Source organism: Ictalurus furcatus, chromosome 29 (genome assembly GCF_023375685.1).
Source record: "Ictalurus furcatus strain D&B chromosome 29, Billie_1.0, whole genome shotgun sequence".
NCBI lineage: Eukaryota > Metazoa > Chordata > Actinopteri > Siluriformes > Ictaluridae > Ictalurus > Ictalurus furcatus.
This window is the reverse complement of record NC_071283.1, coordinates 13,480,599-13,499,976: the sequence shown is the minus strand read 5'-3', so window position 1 is coordinate 13,499,976 and position 19,378 is coordinate 13,480,599. Positions and strand designations below refer to the sequence as shown.

The window sequence follows — 19,378 nt, the reverse complement described above, 5'->3', positions numbered from 1 at the left end:
TCATTATGGTCTCCTCTTTTCATTATTCTGCCTCTCAATTCTTTTTTTCACAAAAATACCTTCATATCCAGCTTGATAAATGAGGCCTGTTGTGTCTCTTCTTTCTGTAGTCTATAGTACAGAAGTTCAAGAATGATTCAAGTGTAACTCACGAACTCTGCTTAACAGTTTCACATTTTACTTTCTTTTTTTAGTAAAAAGAAGGACTTGCGATATATAAATGTAGAATTTATCAAATGAATGAATTACAAACACCTTCCCTTCTTTTTTTTTTTTTTGCATGTAGAGGTTAAGTGGTGAAATATGCAGTATATATCGAGGTTCTACTACACATCAGATCGAAGTCCAGAACTGAATGCTGTGAAGACGAATATCATTTGCTGGAAATTTTTATTTTTTTCTATTCAAATCCAAAAAGTACAATATATTCAGTAAATGAACCAGACACCCTAACACACTCCTCTCTTACTTGGGTTTTGTGTGTGTGTGTGTGTGTGTGTAAACTGAAACGGTGTTAATGAAAGGGGGAAAAAGAAATCACATTTATAAATCTTGCACCCAGACTACACAATAACAGCGTTGAGTTTCACCCAAAGAAGGATCCAGAAATTCATACACATAATAATTACAAATCATGTTTATACGTGGCAGCAGGGTGTGTTTGTTCATCTGTGCTTTTTCCCGTCTGCTCCACCGGTTATCGGAGTGAGGAACCTCCTTAACAGAAAACAAAGCAGTGTCAGTAAATGACTTTCTAACCCTGAATAATCTTAATATAATAATGTTTTAATATCTGTCTGTCTGTCTTTCTGTCTGTCTCTCCATCTATCTAAAGTGTTCATCTATCTGTCTAAAGTGTTCATCCATCCATCTATCTTTCTGTCTGTCTCTCCATCTATCTGTCTATCTAAAGTGTTTATCTATCCGTCTGTCTTTCTGTCTGTCTCTCCATCTATCTAAAGTGTCTGACTTTATTACCCTATATTTTCTCCAAGACTGCACTTCTTCTTGTAGACCAGCAGATGGCAGGAGTCTAATGTTGTGTAGTCGTGTGTGTGTGTGTGTGTGTGTGTGTGTGTGTGTGTGTACCTGTGTGTGTCTGTGTGAAGGACAGAGGGAATAACCCCTCTTTGCCATTCAGTCTTCCATAACTCCATTCTTCATCAGTGTGTTCTATCACTTCGATCAGGTCACCTCTCAGGAACGACAGATCATTATCCGTCTCCGCCGTGAAGTCATACAGAGCCTTGACTCGCTCAACTCCGTACTCCTACAAACACACACACACACACACACAGACATGCATATATACATATATATTATACATATATATAAACAGGTGTGTGAGTGTTAAAACCATTCATTAGGACCAACAACAGCAATAATAATAATAATAATATGCAGGAATAATAAACTAATACACACCTGATGACGTGTTGAAGCAGCAACTTGCATGTTGTTTGAGGCAGCCATCCCTAAATATCATTTTAATTGATCAGAATGTAGAATGCATAATTTATGTGTGATACAGTAATAAAGTATAAGTAAAGAGTAAAACTCTCTGTTACAAATCGCTGACACTGGAGACTCCTTCCACAGACATTAAATAAACATGGAAGGAGTTTATCCTGGAAACGTCGCCGTATCGACGATTATATATTAGACTTAGATTATGTGGAGTGTACGTAATACAAGTCCCTGTGAATGAGCTGTTGCTATAGAAACGCGAACGTATTAGAACAAGTGCGTTCATATAAACCTGTGATTCGAAGCTGCACTACTGTCGGAGCTGCTGTTCTAGAAAATTCCTCACCGCCTTCTGACCAATCACAATCCAGAATTGAGCAACGCTGTGGTATAGATCATCAAAATTGTGTAGAACTGGATAAAAGTGTTCGTACCAGACAGAGGAACCCTGGTCTGGTTCTTTGCAGGTGAAGGTGGAAGATCCTCCATCAGTTCCACAAAGCTGATGGGGAAAATTCCAACATGGCCACCGATCTTGCCGCGAGCCCAGTCCTCTCCAACGTACTCCAGGAGTTTGATCACTTGGCCTTCGGTAAACGAGAGCTCATCGCTGTGTTCGCCCTCGAAGTCAAACCTCGCAACACACCGCAGGCCGCTACACACACACACACACACACACACACACACACACACTGTCACTGAGGTCCAGTTAAAAAATGTTTAGCTACTAGATGAAGGAAAGCCGTCACTTGCTACTCAGTGTCACTGAGTGACCAGTGTCACATGACCATGCTCTGCAGCGGCCATTTTGATTTATTTTCTAAGGATAACGAATGGTAGCTTTCCAAATTAAAAGCACACAGTGACAAAAAATACTAAAAACAGGTGTCTTACCTGATTTTCTGAGGTGTAGCAGGCGCAGGCGCAGACGCAGCTGCAGCTGCAGGCTGTCTGGACTGTTTATAAACAGACATGATCAATCGTTAACGATTTATCGTCCCAGCCTTTCCCAGCATGCTCTTCTGCCTCAACCCTTACCAGAATTTTGACGTAGTTAACGGGGAAGAACCCCGTGATCCCTCTGGACGATCCCAAATACCACTCTGTGTCTGTCTGCTCTACGTTATTAATGATGTCTCCAGCCTTCAGCCCGAGTTCTCCAGGACCCTCTGAGTGAAATGAGACACTGCAGATTTTAGCGATGAAGAACATGATGAAGAACATTCTGACTTCAGTCCTGAGAGACGCAGACGCCTCTGTGGGCCCGTGTGCTCGTTCTGTTTCAAACTCAACAGCTCACTCTGTCTGTTACGTTTAAAGGGATAAAGCGCACGCTTTCTGCATGAGATGCGATTATGATTTTGAAGAACAAAATTAGCATTTGAGATTCACCTGGAGTGAAGTCATAAAGTGCTTGAACCTGCAGAGGGCCGTTTTCCACTGAAGTGCTCTCCTGCAGAGAAAAGTGTTCTTTACTCTCATTAAACACTTGAGTCTGAGTTAAATAGACAGATAGATTGATAAATAAATAAAACACGTTAACCCTGTTTCAAATATCAAATAAGTTCTGAGATTTTTCAATCCTCTAGAAAAATATTGGCACCCTCCAAATGTACAAACCTCGTTCTCATAAGGGCAGCTCCTGAAGGATATTTCAAATACTGTACATGCTGGAGAAATCCATCCTTGTGATAAATGACCCCAAGTCATTTGGGACACAAAAATCGACATTCTCTAACCTTCAAGAGAAGCATCCGGAAGCTCCAGAAGCGTAAGATTAATGAGCTGTAAGGATATGTTCTGCACGGAGGACGCCAAGATCCTCTACAAGCTTGTTCGACTTTTCAGCGGCGGCGTTCTCTTCAGGGGAAGCTACACCGATATGAACTCTAGGGGTGCCAATAATTTTCTTTGGGCGGGAAAAAGACTCTATCGTTATTAAAACGCCGTAAATAATCCCATGACTTATTCGAGATTGGGTTTAATGATCCCGTTACCTGCGGCGCCGGATTGGCGTCATAATGCGAGTAGTTCGAAAGCGGCGTGATGATCTTCATGTAAGATTTCTGCACTGTTCCTTTCGCGTCTCCTACTTGGCACTCGAACGTTCGGCTGTCTGTTTGGTTCAGCAGAACCAGCACTTCGTTTTTCTACAGAAGAAAAGAAGAAGAGAGAGTCTGTGATGCTCGTGATGCTGCTGAGACTAGAGCAAGAGTACGGGAAGTTCTGTATCACAGTGACATTGCTTTACAGTATAAAGACACGTCTGAGGACGAGATCTAAGCTGAGACGTGTTCGGTGTCGGACTTTTGGTTCTTTAACTCGTACTGAAGCTAATTAACATATCACTTTTCACCCAATTGTTAATGTAATGAGTTCTTTTGTCCGGGTTGTACCTGAAAGGAGAGCTCTCCAGTGTGTGTGCCGTTGTAGTCGTGATCGGCGATGGCGTGAGGGATTTGCAGCTACGTTAACACACAGAGGGAAAAATAGAACAAGGAGTGAAGGAGTGAGCTGTAGGGAACCAGTGCACACTTCAAGCACACTCATTAGGATTATTCCGGTAATCCGGCAAGGATTACAATCGTCTGTTTATTAAAGTATGACTCATTGTTTTTATCCGTTTATAGTTACGTGCCGTGTAATGTCGTGGACCGTACGAGTACCTGCACTACTGTCAGCGCTGCCGTTATGGAAAATTAATCAACACTTTCTGACCAATCAGAATGGAGAATTCAACAGTCAAGTAGACACGCCAACCCCCCACCCCCCGCTCCGCCCCCTGACGTATTGTGATTGCTGTGATTATTGTCGTTTCTCACTGTGTACTGGTTGTACAGGCGATGTCCGGGATTAGGTCTTGGAGGAAGCACAGGCGCTTTCTTCGACAAATTATGCCTCAGCTTGGAGTTACGCTGGATGCTGTCTCTCCGCGGCGGAGGAGGGCGTCCCGGGGCAGCTTTAGGAGGATGACGGGGCAGCCTTTTACCCCCAGCAGGGCTGATACAGATAGAGATCAAAAACACATGTTTATTTACTCAACATTTACAATTAGTGACACTCAGAAAAGGAAAAGAACGCTGCATCACTATATACACACCGTGAAGGCAGAACCGGCTCACACGCTCTACTTAACGAGCCCTAAATCAGACAGACCCGAAGAAACACTCAGGTTAGTCCGCAGTAGTAGTAGAGGAGAATCCCAAAATCACTTCCTGTAGTGTGTATTTAATGTACGCTAAAGGGAGCTGATCTTTATATACAGTACACGTACACCGGTACAGAGAGCAGAACCTGTACCTTGCGTGCGATGGAAGGTGGAGGGCCTCCTATAGCTCTCTGAACAGGAAACGCAGGAGGGAACCCATCAGACACTTCCTGTTCCTCTGAAGAACAAGGTCAAATTCTAACATGTTATTTTCACTCTCTAATATTTACGAGATTATTACGCCATATTTACACTAATGCTATTAAAAACGAGCTAGTCAACGTCGTATAACGTAAAGAACTTTAACCTGCTAGCTAAAATGGAACATTTTTAATTTCAGATTTTGTTTTGTAGCTAGTAGAGTATCCTGATTCCCACTTCTGAGGTAAGTCGAACGTGTAATATACAGTGATCGCCACTAACACTAACCACACACAGTTCTAGCGTGGAGTCAGGTTTAGGTAAAGGTGTGAAGTACTAACGGTACTAACGGTACTAACGTTTGCTGGGAACTCTGATGATGGTCGGTTTGCGGCTCACTTCGTTGGTGAAAGAGGCTGCGTGGTTCAGGTTGGAGAGAACGTGGCCTGTGGAGAGCAGAAGCAGATTCCAGAAACAAGACTTTACTTTCAGTCAGAAAGGACACACGTCTCTCCTGACTGGACATTACTGTCCTTTCTTTCTCTCTTTCTTTCTTTCTTTCACCAGTGTTTTTCTTCCTTTGTTGCCTCTTTCTTTCTCCCTCCCCCTTTTTTCTCTTCGTGCCTTCGTCCAACTTTCTTTCTTTCATTATTTTTTTCTTCATCCGTCCACACATTGTCTTTCTTTCTTTCTTTCTTTCTTTCTTTCTTTCCTTCTTTCTTTCATTTCCACTTACTCTTTATAGTTTTTGTTTTGTACCCTTTCCTCGACTTTCCTTTTTCTTTCTTTTTATATTTCATCCACCCATCCTGTTTCTGTTTGTTGTTGGTTTCTTTCTTTCTTTCTTTCTTTCTGTCTTTCTTTCTTTTACTAATCCATGCATTTCTTCCTTCCTTTCTTTCTTTCTTTTACTAATCCATGCATCTTCTTTCTTTCTTTCTTTCTTTCTTTCTGTCTTTCTTTCTTTTACTAATCCATGCATCTTCTTCCTTCCTTTCTTTCTTTCTTTCTGTCTTTCTTTTACTAATCCATGCATCTTCTTTCTTTCTTTCTTTCTTTCTTTCTTTCTTTCTGTCTTTCTTTCTTTTACTAATCCATGCATCTTCTTCCTTTCTTTCTTTCTTTCTGTCTTTCTTTCTTTTACTAATCCATGCATCTTCTTCCTTTCTTTCTTTCTTTCTGTCTTTCTTTCTTTTACTAATCCATGCATCTTCTTCCTTCCTTCCTTTCTTTCTTTCTTTCTGTCTTTCTTTCTTTTACTAATCCATGCATCTTCTTCCTTTCTTTCTTTCTTTCTGTCTTTCTTTCTTTTACTAATCCATGCATCTTCTTCCTTCCTTTCTTTCTTTCTTTCTTTCTGTCTTTCTTTCTTTTACTAATCCATGCATCTTCTTCCTTTCTTTCTTTCTTTCTTTCTTTCTTTCTTTCTGTCTTTCTTTCTTTTACTAATCCATGCATCGTCTTCCTTTCTTTCTTTCTTTCTTTCTTTCTTTCTGTCTTTCTTTCTTTTACTAATCCATGCATCTTCTTCCTTTCTTTCTTTTACCACCCTCTCTTTCATATTCATTTCATTTATCACCCATCACTCCACCCACCCACCCATCCTTTTCTTTCATTTGCTTTTCTTTTATTACTCAATATACCGTTTTTCTTTCTTTCTTCTCCCCCACCCTTTATCTTTTCTATTCCCCCTTTCACGCTTTAATTTCTTTTTCCTTTCTTTCTTCTTTATTTCATCCATCCATCCTGCTTTGTTTCTTTCATTTGCTTTGTCTATTCATACCCAAAACATCTTTCTTTCTTCCCACCTATCCTTTCTTTTTTTCTGTTTTTCCTCCCTTTCGTACTTTCTTTTCTTTTTGCTTCCATCCAGCATTTTCCAAAAAATTTTTTTGGTTTCTTTCATTGGCGTTTTTCTTTCTTTTGTCTTTTCTGTGTTTTGTTCATTTCTTATTTTTTTCATTTGCTTTTCTATTAATACTCAATATACCTGTTTTCCTTCTGTCTTCCTGCCTTTCTTTCTTTCTTTCTTCCTCTTTCTTTCTTTCCTGCTTGCTTACTTGCTTGTGTATTTATCTTTTCTGCACCGGATGAAAACGTGACTTACTAAAAGGAGCGTCCACGTATTCGTTCTCTTTGGTTCTGCTGTGATTGTTGACGTTCTGCTGGCCGTTATGGGCTGTACGTGGAGAAAACGGAGGAGTGTTGAAAGCAGCATCCTCGTCCTGGGAGTTTAGAGTTCTAGTCCTGCGCAGCGAGGGTCGAGACGGGAGCTGAGGAGGAGGTCTAATCAGAGGTTGGGGTTTAAACTGATTGCTGGAGTTTAGTGAGGGTTTTCTAGGCATCTGTGATCTCAGGGGTGGAGATGGAGGCACTGGAGTGCTGTCTGTACTAATAACCTGCACATTGGTATTATCTGGCAAGATCTGGGTGTATGGTTCTTCTTCTGTGGTGCTGCTGACGGAGGCTCTCCGAGTCATGGAGGGCTTCGGTGCCACGGCTGGCCGCGTCACGTTTCGGGGTCGGGGTGTCAGGGTGCTGAGCTCGTCAGTGACTGTCTGTCTCTCAAATTCATGGATCTTAGCCCGAATGTTGCGCTCGCTGTGAAGAGCGGTCATGTTCTCAATCAGGTCCTCTTCGTTCTGCTCTGAGTCGAAAGTAGTAAAATTTAAAAATCCTCCAACAGTTAAATATTAAATATTTCCCTGATGATGCAGCTGGGTCATGTTTTTCAAACAAGCGTTTGACCTTTGACCTCGTTGTTGATTCGGTGTTCAGGCTGAGGATGAAGGTGGGACACAGGGAGGGGTCTTGGGAACAGCACCAGAGCCTTTGATTGGACAGAAGGATTCTGAGCACTGATAGAGGAGACCAGGACTGATGATGATTGCTCACTAATTAGCTGAGATGGATTGTGATTGGCTGCTGTGAGTGACGCCCTCAGAGGCTTTCTGTGCTTCTCTCTCTAATCTGAAAGAATGAAATAAATATTACTATAATAATTTATTAATCTAAAAAGTCTAAAAAAAAGAGTGTGATAATGATGAACACTGTGTGTTAAGAGTATATGTTTTGAATAAAATATACAACACCATAATCAGGAGATTCAGACAGGTTTTTTATTCAGTTGGACCTTTTTTGGTTCATTTGAAATGATCGACAAATAAATAAATAAATAAATAAATAAATAAATAAATACAAATGGCTAAAGATAGCAACAGACCAAAATGCTAGTAAATGATTCTAATGCTAGCTGCTAATCATGAATGCTGGCACTAATCCATGTAAATGCTAACATCTGATTAGACCAAAGGAATGAATAATGGATTGTTGAATGAGCAGGTCAACTGAAGAGAATGTTGGTATATTTAATAAAATAAAAACTGTTAACGGCTATTAGCGTGATGCTAATTACTCCCTAATACACCCTTGATTTGTTACTAGCAAAACATTCCTAACTCTTTCAGAAGCTCCAGAAACAGATTTCCTCACACACCTAAATAATCCCACTTAATTAAGGTGTTTTTTTAAAAATGGATTTTGGTGGTGTATTGACACCTTTTAGCTAACTGTCTAACTAAACTAATGTCCCTACACACATACTGTAATAGCAGCTAATCAAAACTAGGAACAAACAGGAAATGGCAAACGCTAACAATAGCAGCTAAACACAGCTAAGAATCTGATTTGTACATTTTAAATATGAATTCTCGAATAATTCATAAGAACATCTGGTGAGAAATTTTCTATTTTTGTGAATTTTTTTAATATATATATATATATATATAATTTTTTTCATTGTCTTAAAGACATTTTGAGACATCTACTTTGTAATCAAAATGGATTTTTAGTAAGAATTATTTTATGTACTATATACTGAAAATCATTTATTCTAAGGTGACATTGGATTTATGTTGGGAAAACTGTAAATCCAATTACAGTGCTGTGTAAACTTCCAGTTTACACGGACGTGGGGGCTGAATACTTATGCAAGCAAGTTATTTCAATTTTGTATTTTTCATCAAAATATTTCCCAACATAAATCCAATGTCATCTTTGAGTTTGAGTTTTTGAGTTGTAATATAAACTAGACCGGTACATTTCCTGAAGAAAATGTGAGCGGGACCCGGGACGGGGCGACAATACTTTCGGGAGCCGACAGCGTAGGCCGCCAATACTTTTGAGAGCCAGCCAGATCGACCGATATTTTTTACAGCCAGACATATACGGAGGCAATTCTTTTAGAGCATGCCATGTAGGGCGCCAATTCTTTCGCAACTCAATGCAAGTCAATGGGAAACTTTCCGACTTTGAGCTTCCATTCCGGGAATTCCGACATTCCGATCGCTTATAAGAGTCATAGCACACCTCTCCTCAATAAGCCGATCGATTGGACACCTCACCCGTGGAATCGTTACGCGCCGGGAAAAAAGTGCAATAATAATAATAATAGTAATAATAATAATAATAAGTATACCGAATAACAATAGTAGTGCTTTTCAAGCACCACTAAATATGAAACAGAATGAAATTTCTATGTACCATTTGTAATTCAGTAATATGTGAGAATTGGTCAGGGGTCTGAATACTTTCTTTTTAAACAAATTTTTTTTTTTTGCATTTTCCCCCCTAGCAAAATTCCATGCAAGCCTAGCTTTAACCACATACCAAACAAACCTGTTAGTGCTGCCAGCATGTCTCACATGTCTCACAGTGCATAAATGCCATTTATTCAAGGGCTTAACATTGGGGGGGTCCAAGCCCGACCCCCCCAACATCCAAAGTTTGATACTGAAAATTCGCATATTTAGAACTTAGTTTTAGGATTAGAACTACCGTTTGAATCCATGTGATTTCTGAGTGATAGAAGCTCCTAGAGCATGGGGAAATTGTAGGGTGCTGTGGACGTCCTGTCTCCATTTCTTACAGACTGAGCTGCTAAAATATATCAACGAACTTGCGTTGAGTATGGGCGCAACCAAGTGTACAATTGGAGGAGGGGCACACACCTATTTTCCTTAACAAACGGAACTATATTAAAAAGGAATAGACATAAATAAATAGAATAGATGAAGAAAAGACAGATCTGTTGGCAGGATTCATTAAAGGCGGGCATACAGAAAATATTTCTACTGTATACTGGGGGGACAGATTGGTATTTCCTCAACACTGGGGGGGGGACTCGACCCCCCAAAGAATGCGTGGTTACGCCTATGCGTTTATTGTGTATTCTAGTGCAATAAATTGCATAATGAAAGTTATTTTTCTTCATTATTCACAGTCTAAAACTTGATTTAAAGCAGCACTCGGTGTATAGCTGGTGTTACGAGGTTGGTTATTGATACTGGTACTTGATATAAGGCGGAGAAAGAGTAAGAAACAAGGCCATTGTGAACTTTTGCTGCTCTTCCTTCGACATACCTGATAATATTACTGCAGTCTACACGGCTATTTTAGTGACAGTGACTTAGCTATGCTAGTTACAATGCTAGCTCGCATGTACTCAGCAAGTCGTTGATTAGAGACAACCTGAAGACATAGTAGCAGTTAAAATGTGACTAACTCATAGAGAATATCAACATTTCAGTCAGATATGTTGATAAATCACTAAAAAAAAGGTAAAGTATGCCTGAAATCATGTTATAATCGCTCTTAGCATTGACTGCTCAACCAAACTTCTTTGGCTGCTGCCATTTTGAGAGACACTGCTTCACAACTTTCGCGAATACAACGAGAAAGGACTGTTTATGTGGTAAACACAGTGGACACACAATAGAATATGAATACACACTCCACTACAGGAGATTAAAGCGCCGCGCTTAGGTCTGTGGGAATATTTCACCTAAAGGACGAGAGACGTTCTTTTTCTCTGGACGAAGAAGACAAGTACTCCGTAGCCGTCAAACCGTATCGAAACATTTCTACACCGAGGGCGAAGTCTGCGATGTGATGACTTGGCAAAAAAATTGCCAAGAAAAATTGTGGGTTTTCTTGTGGTTTTTTTTTTTTTACGCCAATTCATTCTTCTATCTTGTTATAGTCGCACACAGTGTTTAAAATGAGTTGGCTCCTCCATGAAGCCACATTCGCTATTGAGTTACAGCTGATAGTATCAAACCTGCACACACACACACACACACACACCACATGAATGGAGTCTTTGTCCTTTGAAAATTCGAACGCACACATTTTCCCCACTTTATCCAAGCTTGAACTTCCTCCCCATGCTTCGGAGGGTTTCCTCCACCAGTCCGAAGACGTGCGTTGTAGGCTGGTTTCCAAATTGTGGAGTGTGTGTGTGCGATTGTGCCCTACGATGGATTAACACCCGTCCAGGGTGTCCCCCGCCTTGTGCCCTGAGTTCCCTGGGATAAACTCCAGGCTCCCCGTGACCCTGTGTAGAATAAGCGCTATGGAAAATGGATGGATGGATGGATGGATGGATGGAGAAGCGTATACCTGATGATGAGCTGTTCTCACGGTGTTCCCCTGTCAGTGTGGGTTTCCTCTCATTTCTCAAAAACATGCCGATAGATAGACTGGTATTAATGCGTGTGTGTGTTTTTGTGTTTGTGTGTGTGTGTGTGTGTGTGTGTGTGTGATGCCCTGGCATCCAAGCAGAGGCTCAGCATTCCAGGGATAGGTTCCAGATCCACCGCAACCTTGACCAGCATCAATCATTTACCGAAGCTGAATGTTACTGTAGCTTGATGAAGATGTCATTTGAAGCATAAATATGAACACTGGGCCACGGAACAGATTTTAGTTGAGATAGACCGCCATTATTTCTTGCCTACAGCACATTCGTCTCATGACCCGGGTGCAAAATAAAAGACTAAAGAAATAAAAGCAAGAAATGTTTGGAATTATTGATGGTGTATTAAAGAGATTGTTTTCTCCTTAATACACCTGTCACTAAGGGTTTCTTTCACCGTTCTGGAGCAGTGAAGCTTTTTGTAAATACTAAATGAAAATGAATACACACGTGAGATGTAACTTAATAGCAGCAGTATCACAAAAACAACACGACATTACATTGTACATATTGTAAAGCGATATATATTTTACAACAACGAAAAAACACACACCTTACCTGATGTGTATCGGAAAACCAGCAGCCTCAATAGTGTTATTCCAGTAAAGTGTGTGTGTGTGTGTGTGTGTGTGTGTGTGTGTGTGAACGTGCTGGAGAGTAAAACCCAGAGTGTGTGACCTTGTTTCGGGCGGCTCGAATGCTGCGGATCAGGAAATACGGCTCACGCACCTCACAGCCTACATTTAGTTACTAAAGCTAATGGCATGCCGTGTGTTTACATAAGTAAATACCGTATGACGGGTTCATGGCAACGCTGTCATCATGCTGGGTGTGTGTCAGTGCTCGCTGATGTGTGTGAACACCTGCTTTTCAAGTTGTGCCTGAGCAGCAAGTGAAAAAAAAAAGAAGAAAAAAAAGGTGACATTTATATTTTATCCATGAATAAACTGGAAATAAAGGACAAGTGTTGGTTGTTTTTGTTTTATGTGTGAAAGTGTTTGTATGGAGAGTGTGGATGTGTGTGGAGGTCACCAATCCAAGAATGCTTAGTGGACAGAGAGAGAGAGAGAGAGAGAGAGAGAGAGATTTTTTATATTTTTGTGGGGTCCAAATGTCCTCAGGAGCATAGGAATATCTGACAATTCAGTCTTCACAGGAATAGTATGTGTGTGTGTGTGTGTGTGTGTGTGTGTGTGTGTAGAATGCTAATCCTTTATTCTCCTCACTGTCCCCTACAGGTGATGATGGACAATGCCAGCTTGTTTTTTTATTTCATGAACAGTTCCACACAGAGAGCCCAGGACTGAAGGACCAGTGTAACACCATCCCTTTATACTCGGTCCCGCAGTACTTTATCCCTATCCCCATCACTCTATTCAGTATACAGTAGCCTGTCGATCCTATATATTTGACTGCTGTAAATAGTATTATTTGTTAATAGTTGTAACATAGTGCTTATATATACAGTTTTCTTAATAATCCTTTAAAAAGCATCAAAACACAAAGCGAATTTCTCACTCATATAGAAATGCTTTTTAAAGAATTTCTGAAACTGTGAAAAATGACAAATAACAAAATTCCGATATTTATAGCCTTTTAACATTTGCGCGTATACATTTAAGTGTCCATAGCAAATTGGTAAATATAAAAATATATAAGAAATCTTCAGATTATAGAGAGAAAAAATCGTTATCGAGGATCAAAATTCTGGGAGATGTTATCGTTTTCCACGGGAAATGACGCCACTGTAGTGCATCATTTATATTAGGCCATCACTCTGAACTCTCAAGGTCATGTTTTAGGAAGAAATACCAAAACGGTGCTTTGTGCAAAAATTTAAAATATATAAAGATATGTTATTTGTTGTAATGATATGTAATATGTTATTTATATTAAATTGTAACCTGAAAGAAAAGAGTGAAAGAGTTTTATACACTTATTGCTGTCTGTCAGATTTTTTTTTTACAGATATATTGAAGAGAACTGAAAATGACTTCAGTGAAGTTTAAAAAAATAAAGGGAAAAAAATGAAACACTGCTGTAATGTTTTTTTTTCTCCAGTGCAGTATTCATCTTTGTCCAACAGATGGCGCAGTTACACACACTATAACCAAACTGCTCTAACAAACAAACAAACAAATTCAGAGGCACTGAAAGCGTTTTACTATTCGGCAAAAAATGAGAGAAAGAATAAGAAAAATAAATGATAAATTAATAAAATCAACAAATGAAACAATAAACGAATCTCTAATAATTATATTAAAAAATGCTTGATATGAAGAAACCTAAAATATTTGCCCTTTATTTATTTATTTATCCAAAAATATATAGGCCTATATTTAATAAAGATTATGATAGTGATTATTTGTTATTGTTGTTATTGTTATTATTATTATTATAAAGAAATAAAGAAAGTAAATGAAAACAAATTTATTAGTGGGTGAGGTATTTAAAATATTTTAGGTCTCTCCATTAAAACAGTTTTGTTTTGTTAATATCATTATTAGTCGTGTATTCTATTTATATATCATATATTGCCAAACAAACAAATAAACAAACTAACAAACTAACAAACTTCGTTGTTTCTTTCTTTATTAGTCAAGCAGATAATATCAGTTAATTAATTAGTTAAACTAATGTATTAGACGGTTAGGTAAGGTTCTGTTGCCTGGTGGGCGTGGTTTACATAGCGACTCATTTACATACGCATGCGTGGGCGGTGTCTTGTCTGCGCGTTACCTTGCCAGCGCGTCCAATCAGCGCTGAGGTGTGCGCTCGAGGCTGCGCGAGACGGAGGCCCTTCAGTGCTTCCTGAGCGGAATTAAAGCCACCATGACTGAAGTCCAGCAGAGGATTTCATTTCACACGCAGGAGGATTTATAACAGAGCAAAACTAGTTTACAGGAGCTGCAGGACTTCGAGCGGAGAAAGAAATCAACCTCTCATCTGGTCATTTATCACCTGGGAACAGGTGAGCTGTGTACCTGCGTTTGAGCTGCTGGCGTCGTCGCTGTCAGTGTTTGTTGTGTTGTGTTTCAGTCTAAACAACAACAACAAAACAAGCTGCATTTAACATGAGACACTTCTTCAAGTGTTCAGGCGTTTTTGTAGTTTAAATTCAGAAATCTAAAACAGAATTGTCAAAGTAGTTTCTCTTTCTCTCTCTCTCTCTCTCTCTCTCTCTCTCTCTCTCCTTCCTTCCTGTGAACACACCTGAGCAGGTATACTTTGCTCTTATCTCATTTTACTGACATTTTCCATTCAGGAAAATAAGCCTTCAGTGATCTGTCTTCACATTTCAACCAGCAAATATTAGAAAAGCAACATTATTATTATTATTATTATTATTATTATTAAAGCTTAAGTTAAGAGTTCATCCTTCATTTTCAACCCTCAACCCTTTTTCTTTTTTTTTTTTTTTAAACTGCGTTTTCTGCCTTTCAGTTTCAGAAGTTTTATGCAAATTTTGTGTAAGTCAGAATAAATACTGAACCAGAAAATGTCTGATCTGATACCAGTCCGATCAATTACAGGCCCGAGTCTGATACTCAGGAAGAAATCACCCCGGGACGTTCCGTCAACATCGATCAATAACACCACGTCCTGAAGTGTTTTATTCCTCTTACACTACAGCAATTTGCCAACATTAACAATTATTTTATTAATTCAAAAATAAAAAACAACCACCACATAATACTTTTTCTCCATTTACAGCTACAGTTAAAGTCGTGGCTCGTGTCCGTGAGACGAGGTAGTTCCTGTTATCGCTTGCGTTATTACAGTCAGCGGTCTCCCTGTCTTTTTTTTTTCTCTTTCTTCCATCCAAGTACTAACCAGGCCCGAGTCTGCTTTGCTTCTGAGATCAGACGAGATCGGGCGTTGTCAGAGTAGCGTGGCTGTAAGCTTAAAAAACCCCCACCACAAACATGTTAGCGAGTAACCGCAAACTTGGTTTGTCACGAAGATGAAAAACTTCCCGAGCGTTACAAAGCGCTGACACTGGAGACTCCTTCCGTAAATGTAAAAAAATAAAACGTCGCCTCACAGAAAACCTCACCGTATCGACTTTTTTCTTTTTTAAAAAAAGGACATGTTTTAAAAGGACACTTTTCTCGTTGGCTTTAATTTAAGCGGCACGCCTGTTGTACAAAGCCCTGTACAGGTTGTTGCTATAGAAACGGTAACGCATCAGAGTGCTGTTAGAGAAAATGAATCAACACCGTCGAGCCGATGCCAGTCAGATTTGAGAATTCAGGAGCTCTGTGGTATAATGGGGTGTGTGTGTGTGCGTGTGTGTGTGTGTGTGCGCGCGCGTGCATGTGTATGATCAGTACATTTTCCCCAGATCTGTAATGAGTTTCAAAATGACTTTTCAAATGTACTACTACATTTGGAATTGTTTGCTGAATTCTTGAAACATTTGTTCACAAAGTAAAAGCAAATGATTTTTTTGTTTTGTTTTGTTTTTTTTCTTCTCCTCCACATTTACGTAGCGTTCCTGTAGTCTGATCACGGCTCAGGAGGCGTCGCATCAATATTTTACACAAGGGTCATTTTTTATTTACAATTCTTCAGTGGGTGTGTTTGAGGTTGCATAATTTACAACAAGGTATTTTCTCTCTCTCTCTCTCTCTCACTCACACACACACACACACACACACACACACACACACAACCTCTTCGTGCTGTTACTGTACAACCTCATTTCTCCACAAGCAGAACTTGACCTCCAGATTGTGCTACATTTAAGTATTAAATAACATCAGCCAGCCTCGGACACTTTCTCCTTATTCTACACTTTTCTCATTTATTTGAAGTTAACTTGCACTCGTTTGGGAAGTAAACATGAAGAAAAGTTTGTGATTGGTCAGCTGCACTGTCAGTCAAACAGCCTCTCCCTGTTAAAGCAGGTGGTTCTTGGCTCGGTGAGGAAGAGTACCAGAGTCTCACATGCGAGTGCATTTTGAGCAAAGGGTGCTTTAGGAATCGTAACTTGTGTTCAAGTCGTACTTGTATATAAACAAACTTTATATCTGATGTGTATCTTTAAATGATCTTATCTTTAAATTGTATGTGTTTATTAATTTTTAAATTTTTTTTTTTACACCATGCGGGAATTATGGTGGAGTTTCTAACTTGTTAACATTGTTCTCTTCCTTTTTCTTCTTTTTGTTTCCTTACATCTGTCCAATCCCGTCGTGTAGTCTATCCATTCATCCATTCAATCAAACCATCCATCCATTCATCCATCCATCCATCCGTTCTTCCGTCCAGTCCGTACATCCTTCTCTCCGTCCAATCACGAACATTTTCAACTTGTCAAGCCATTGATAGAATTTACAATATTTTCTACACTTTTTGTTTGAAACGTTAATCTCTCCTTCATCCATCCATCCACCCATCCATCCATCCACCCATCACATTCACTTATCCGTCTTTCATCCATCCATCCAACCAACCAATCTTAAACAAGTACAAACTGTCAAGCTCTTGAGAGATTTTTAAAAAAAAAATGTTTTCACCAATTTGTTTGTTTAAAATGTGAATCGTTCTTTCATTTGTCTGTTCCTTCCATTCATCCCTCCGTCAAATCCATCCATCCATCCATCCATTAAATCCAAGTATTTATCCATCACTTCAGTTATGAACACTTTATAACTGCCTTGGAAGAATGAATTTTTTATTTTTTATAATTTATTTGTAAAAAATCTTGTGTGCGAGCGAGCGAGAGAACGAGAGTGGGGGGGGGGTTATATTATGGGATTGATTGGTGTGTTGGCTTTCAAAAACAAATCTCAATCACTGGAAATGTTCTTGTGTAAATGTCAGGTATCACATCCTATTCACCTTCCATTGTCTTTTAAAAACCACAGTGCATTATGGGTATTCTGTACTCACTAGGCTGCACGGTGTGAACGTCAGTTTGTTAGCAGTTTGTTATGGTATAACATTTATTCAGTGGCATGTTAATAACATATTTATACCTTTTTTATTTCTTTTTTTTCTTTTCTCTCTTTTCATTTGAGCAAAAATGGGTAGAACGTCTAAATTCCAAGGTCTCAGAGTAATTTGATACGTTGGGGAAAATTGTAGGATAGTTTATTTTTACTATTCACCTGACTGTAAAAACTATTACTGCTAATAATAATCTGTTGTATTAGAATAAAAACAGTAGCCCAGTTTGCTACTTTTCTTGTCTTAGATTATTGTTCTAACAAACGAGCACTTGGTTATCATAACAAATCTTTATTTGGAACGCAGCCAGTGAGACCTTCAGAACGGGATAAAGGTGTAAAAATGTCTTAAAGTGATAAGAATTAAAAGCCATTTGTGTTTTAATCCTAAATGCAGACGGTAGGGCGGGGTTCTGGATGCACAATGTGTCTTCTGTTTCCCTTTCTACAAACACACACACACACACACACACACGCATGCGGGTTTATCTGTGCCTCTGGGTAAAGAGAGCACCCGCTTGATCGTTGTCGGAGCACGTCTAAACATCTACACACTTCAGACGACACGATTAGCAGGAATTAAAAGAATGCTTCATTTCATCTTCACTTCTCTAGTGCGGCAGTGTGACGGTTTGGAACACAGCCCAATACGTGATGTTAGGAAGGAACGAGTGTGTTTTCTAGCCTTTCAGTGGGCTACGTCATAAATTGCATACTTCTATACTACTTCTAAGTAGCGCGATGGCGTCTATGGTCTATCGTGATTAGTACACTTGTATTGTTTTTTTTTGGGGGGGGGGGGGGGATTTAGCCGTTCATCAGTTCAGGTGTTAATGCTTGCTAAATGCTTAGCTATCACCACTACACGAGTGCAGTAGTATGGATTGGGACGCAGCCCTTGAGTATTGGTGTCATGGTTGAAGTAATGAAACAAAACACTAAGCCATCTATTATGTTTCATCGCGGTTCTGTTGTTCACGTGGCGATTTGGGACGCAGCGACACAGCTCATCTAGCAAGCTAAGACTAGACACTAGGGGTGGTGTAATATTTTGTCACACTCTTTCGTGCACTAGTATGTTGGTTTGGGACACCACCATGGCTTTATCTCGCACAGTGCAGGAAGTGCTCTGCACAATCACTATACTGTATGTGTGTGTTCTTTGATTGTTGTTATCTCCAAGGTTATGGTTGCCATGTTAACAGTGTTGCGTAAATCCCACCTATCAGGTTTCAGGTTCTGGTTTCCGGGGTATGTAAATGAGACTGAGTTTGCATTTGTGTGTGTGAGGATGTCTGAGGTGGCTGATTTTAGCCTCTGTGTGTCATCCCATAGCTACTGTAATGCGGCTCTAATGGATAAGAATATAATCGTAAAAACAGCCAGTTCTCCAGATTATTCCGTCAGAATTGCGTGAGCGACACGTGAAATTATTTCAAACCGATGCTCATAAAGTGTTATGGGATTGCTGAATGTGATAACTGATTTACTCTGTGTACGTGAACTTGCATGTGTCCGTGACCATATAATGAGAGACACGGCAGAGGAGACGGCGGTCGGTTTTGCCCAGGAGGGTAAGAAAGGTTTCTTCTCTCAATACCCATACTGAAACCTCGAGTATCAGCCGATATCGATACCCACGCGACGTTTCTAAAGTGAGAAACTATTTAGCTTTAAAAGGATTTTTTTTAAAAACTGAAACACTTCAGCACAAAATACACAGATAAAAGCACGACTTACAGACCCACAGCATTCATACCAAAACCACTTCTGTTAAAGAAAGAATAAAGTATCAAATATAAATATAATAAAAATCTAATCTAACAACAAGAAATAAATAAATCAAGCCTCGTTATATGTAAACGTTCCAGTTCCAAACCCAATTCTAGTCTTTTCCATGTGTTACAGGATCGGATCAAATTAATAATTCTCCAATATCCGATCCACCATTTTTAATGTTTAACTTTTACTTGAACCTTATCTCTAACCTAAACTCCAACTTAAACTTTAACTTTATCTCTTATTTAAACTTAAACTTTATCTCTAACTTTATCTGTAATTTAAACTTAAACT

At 39.4% G+C, this 19,378-nt stretch overlaps 2 protein-coding genes across 8 annotated transcripts in view; one reads left to right on the top strand and one right to left on the bottom strand.

The window, feature by feature from the left end:
- Nucleotides 1-373: 373 nt before the first annotated feature.
- Nucleotides 374-12,399, bottom strand: sh3d19 (SH3 domain containing 19). Of its 2 annotated transcripts, none has more exons than XM_053619298.1 (15): nt 11,905-12,399; nt 6,924-7,786; nt 5,176-5,262; nt 4,768-4,853; nt 4,568-4,608; nt 4,290-4,467; nt 3,864-3,932; nt 3,465-3,617; nt 2,860-2,920; nt 2,506-2,636; nt 2,362-2,423; nt 1,902-2,122; nt 1,426-1,475; nt 1,090-1,270; nt 374-717 (listed from the first exon to the last, which is right to left on the bottom strand). In XM_053619298.1, exons 2-15 carry the CDS (start codon nt 7,432-7,434, stop codon nt 698-700), a joined length of 1,851 nt encoding a protein of 616 aa, XP_053475273.1. In that variant the 5' UTR covers nt 7,435-7,786; nt 11,905-12,399; the 3' UTR covers nt 374-697. The 2 variants fall into 2 exon arrangements, with proteins under 2 accessions (XP_053475273.1, XP_053475272.1); XM_053619297.1 differs by having other exon boundaries at nt 11,910-12,399.
- A 1,499-nt stretch (nt 12,400-13,898) lies between these two features.
- The window catches only part of fhip1aa (FHF complex subunit HOOK interacting protein 1Aa), a 22,568-nt gene continuing 17,088 nt past the window's right edge, over nt 13,899-19,378 (top strand). For 3 of the 6 annotated variants that reach the window (XM_053618982.1, XM_053618981.1, XM_053618984.1), the window contains exon 1: nt 13,900-14,322. The gene's annotated coding sequence lies outside the window, so the exon portion shown is untranslated. Of the gene's footprint in view, nt 14,323-19,378 lie in introns of all 6 variants that reach the window. The other 3 variants (XM_053618979.1, XM_053618983.1, XM_053618985.1) reach the window with 3 other exon arrangements.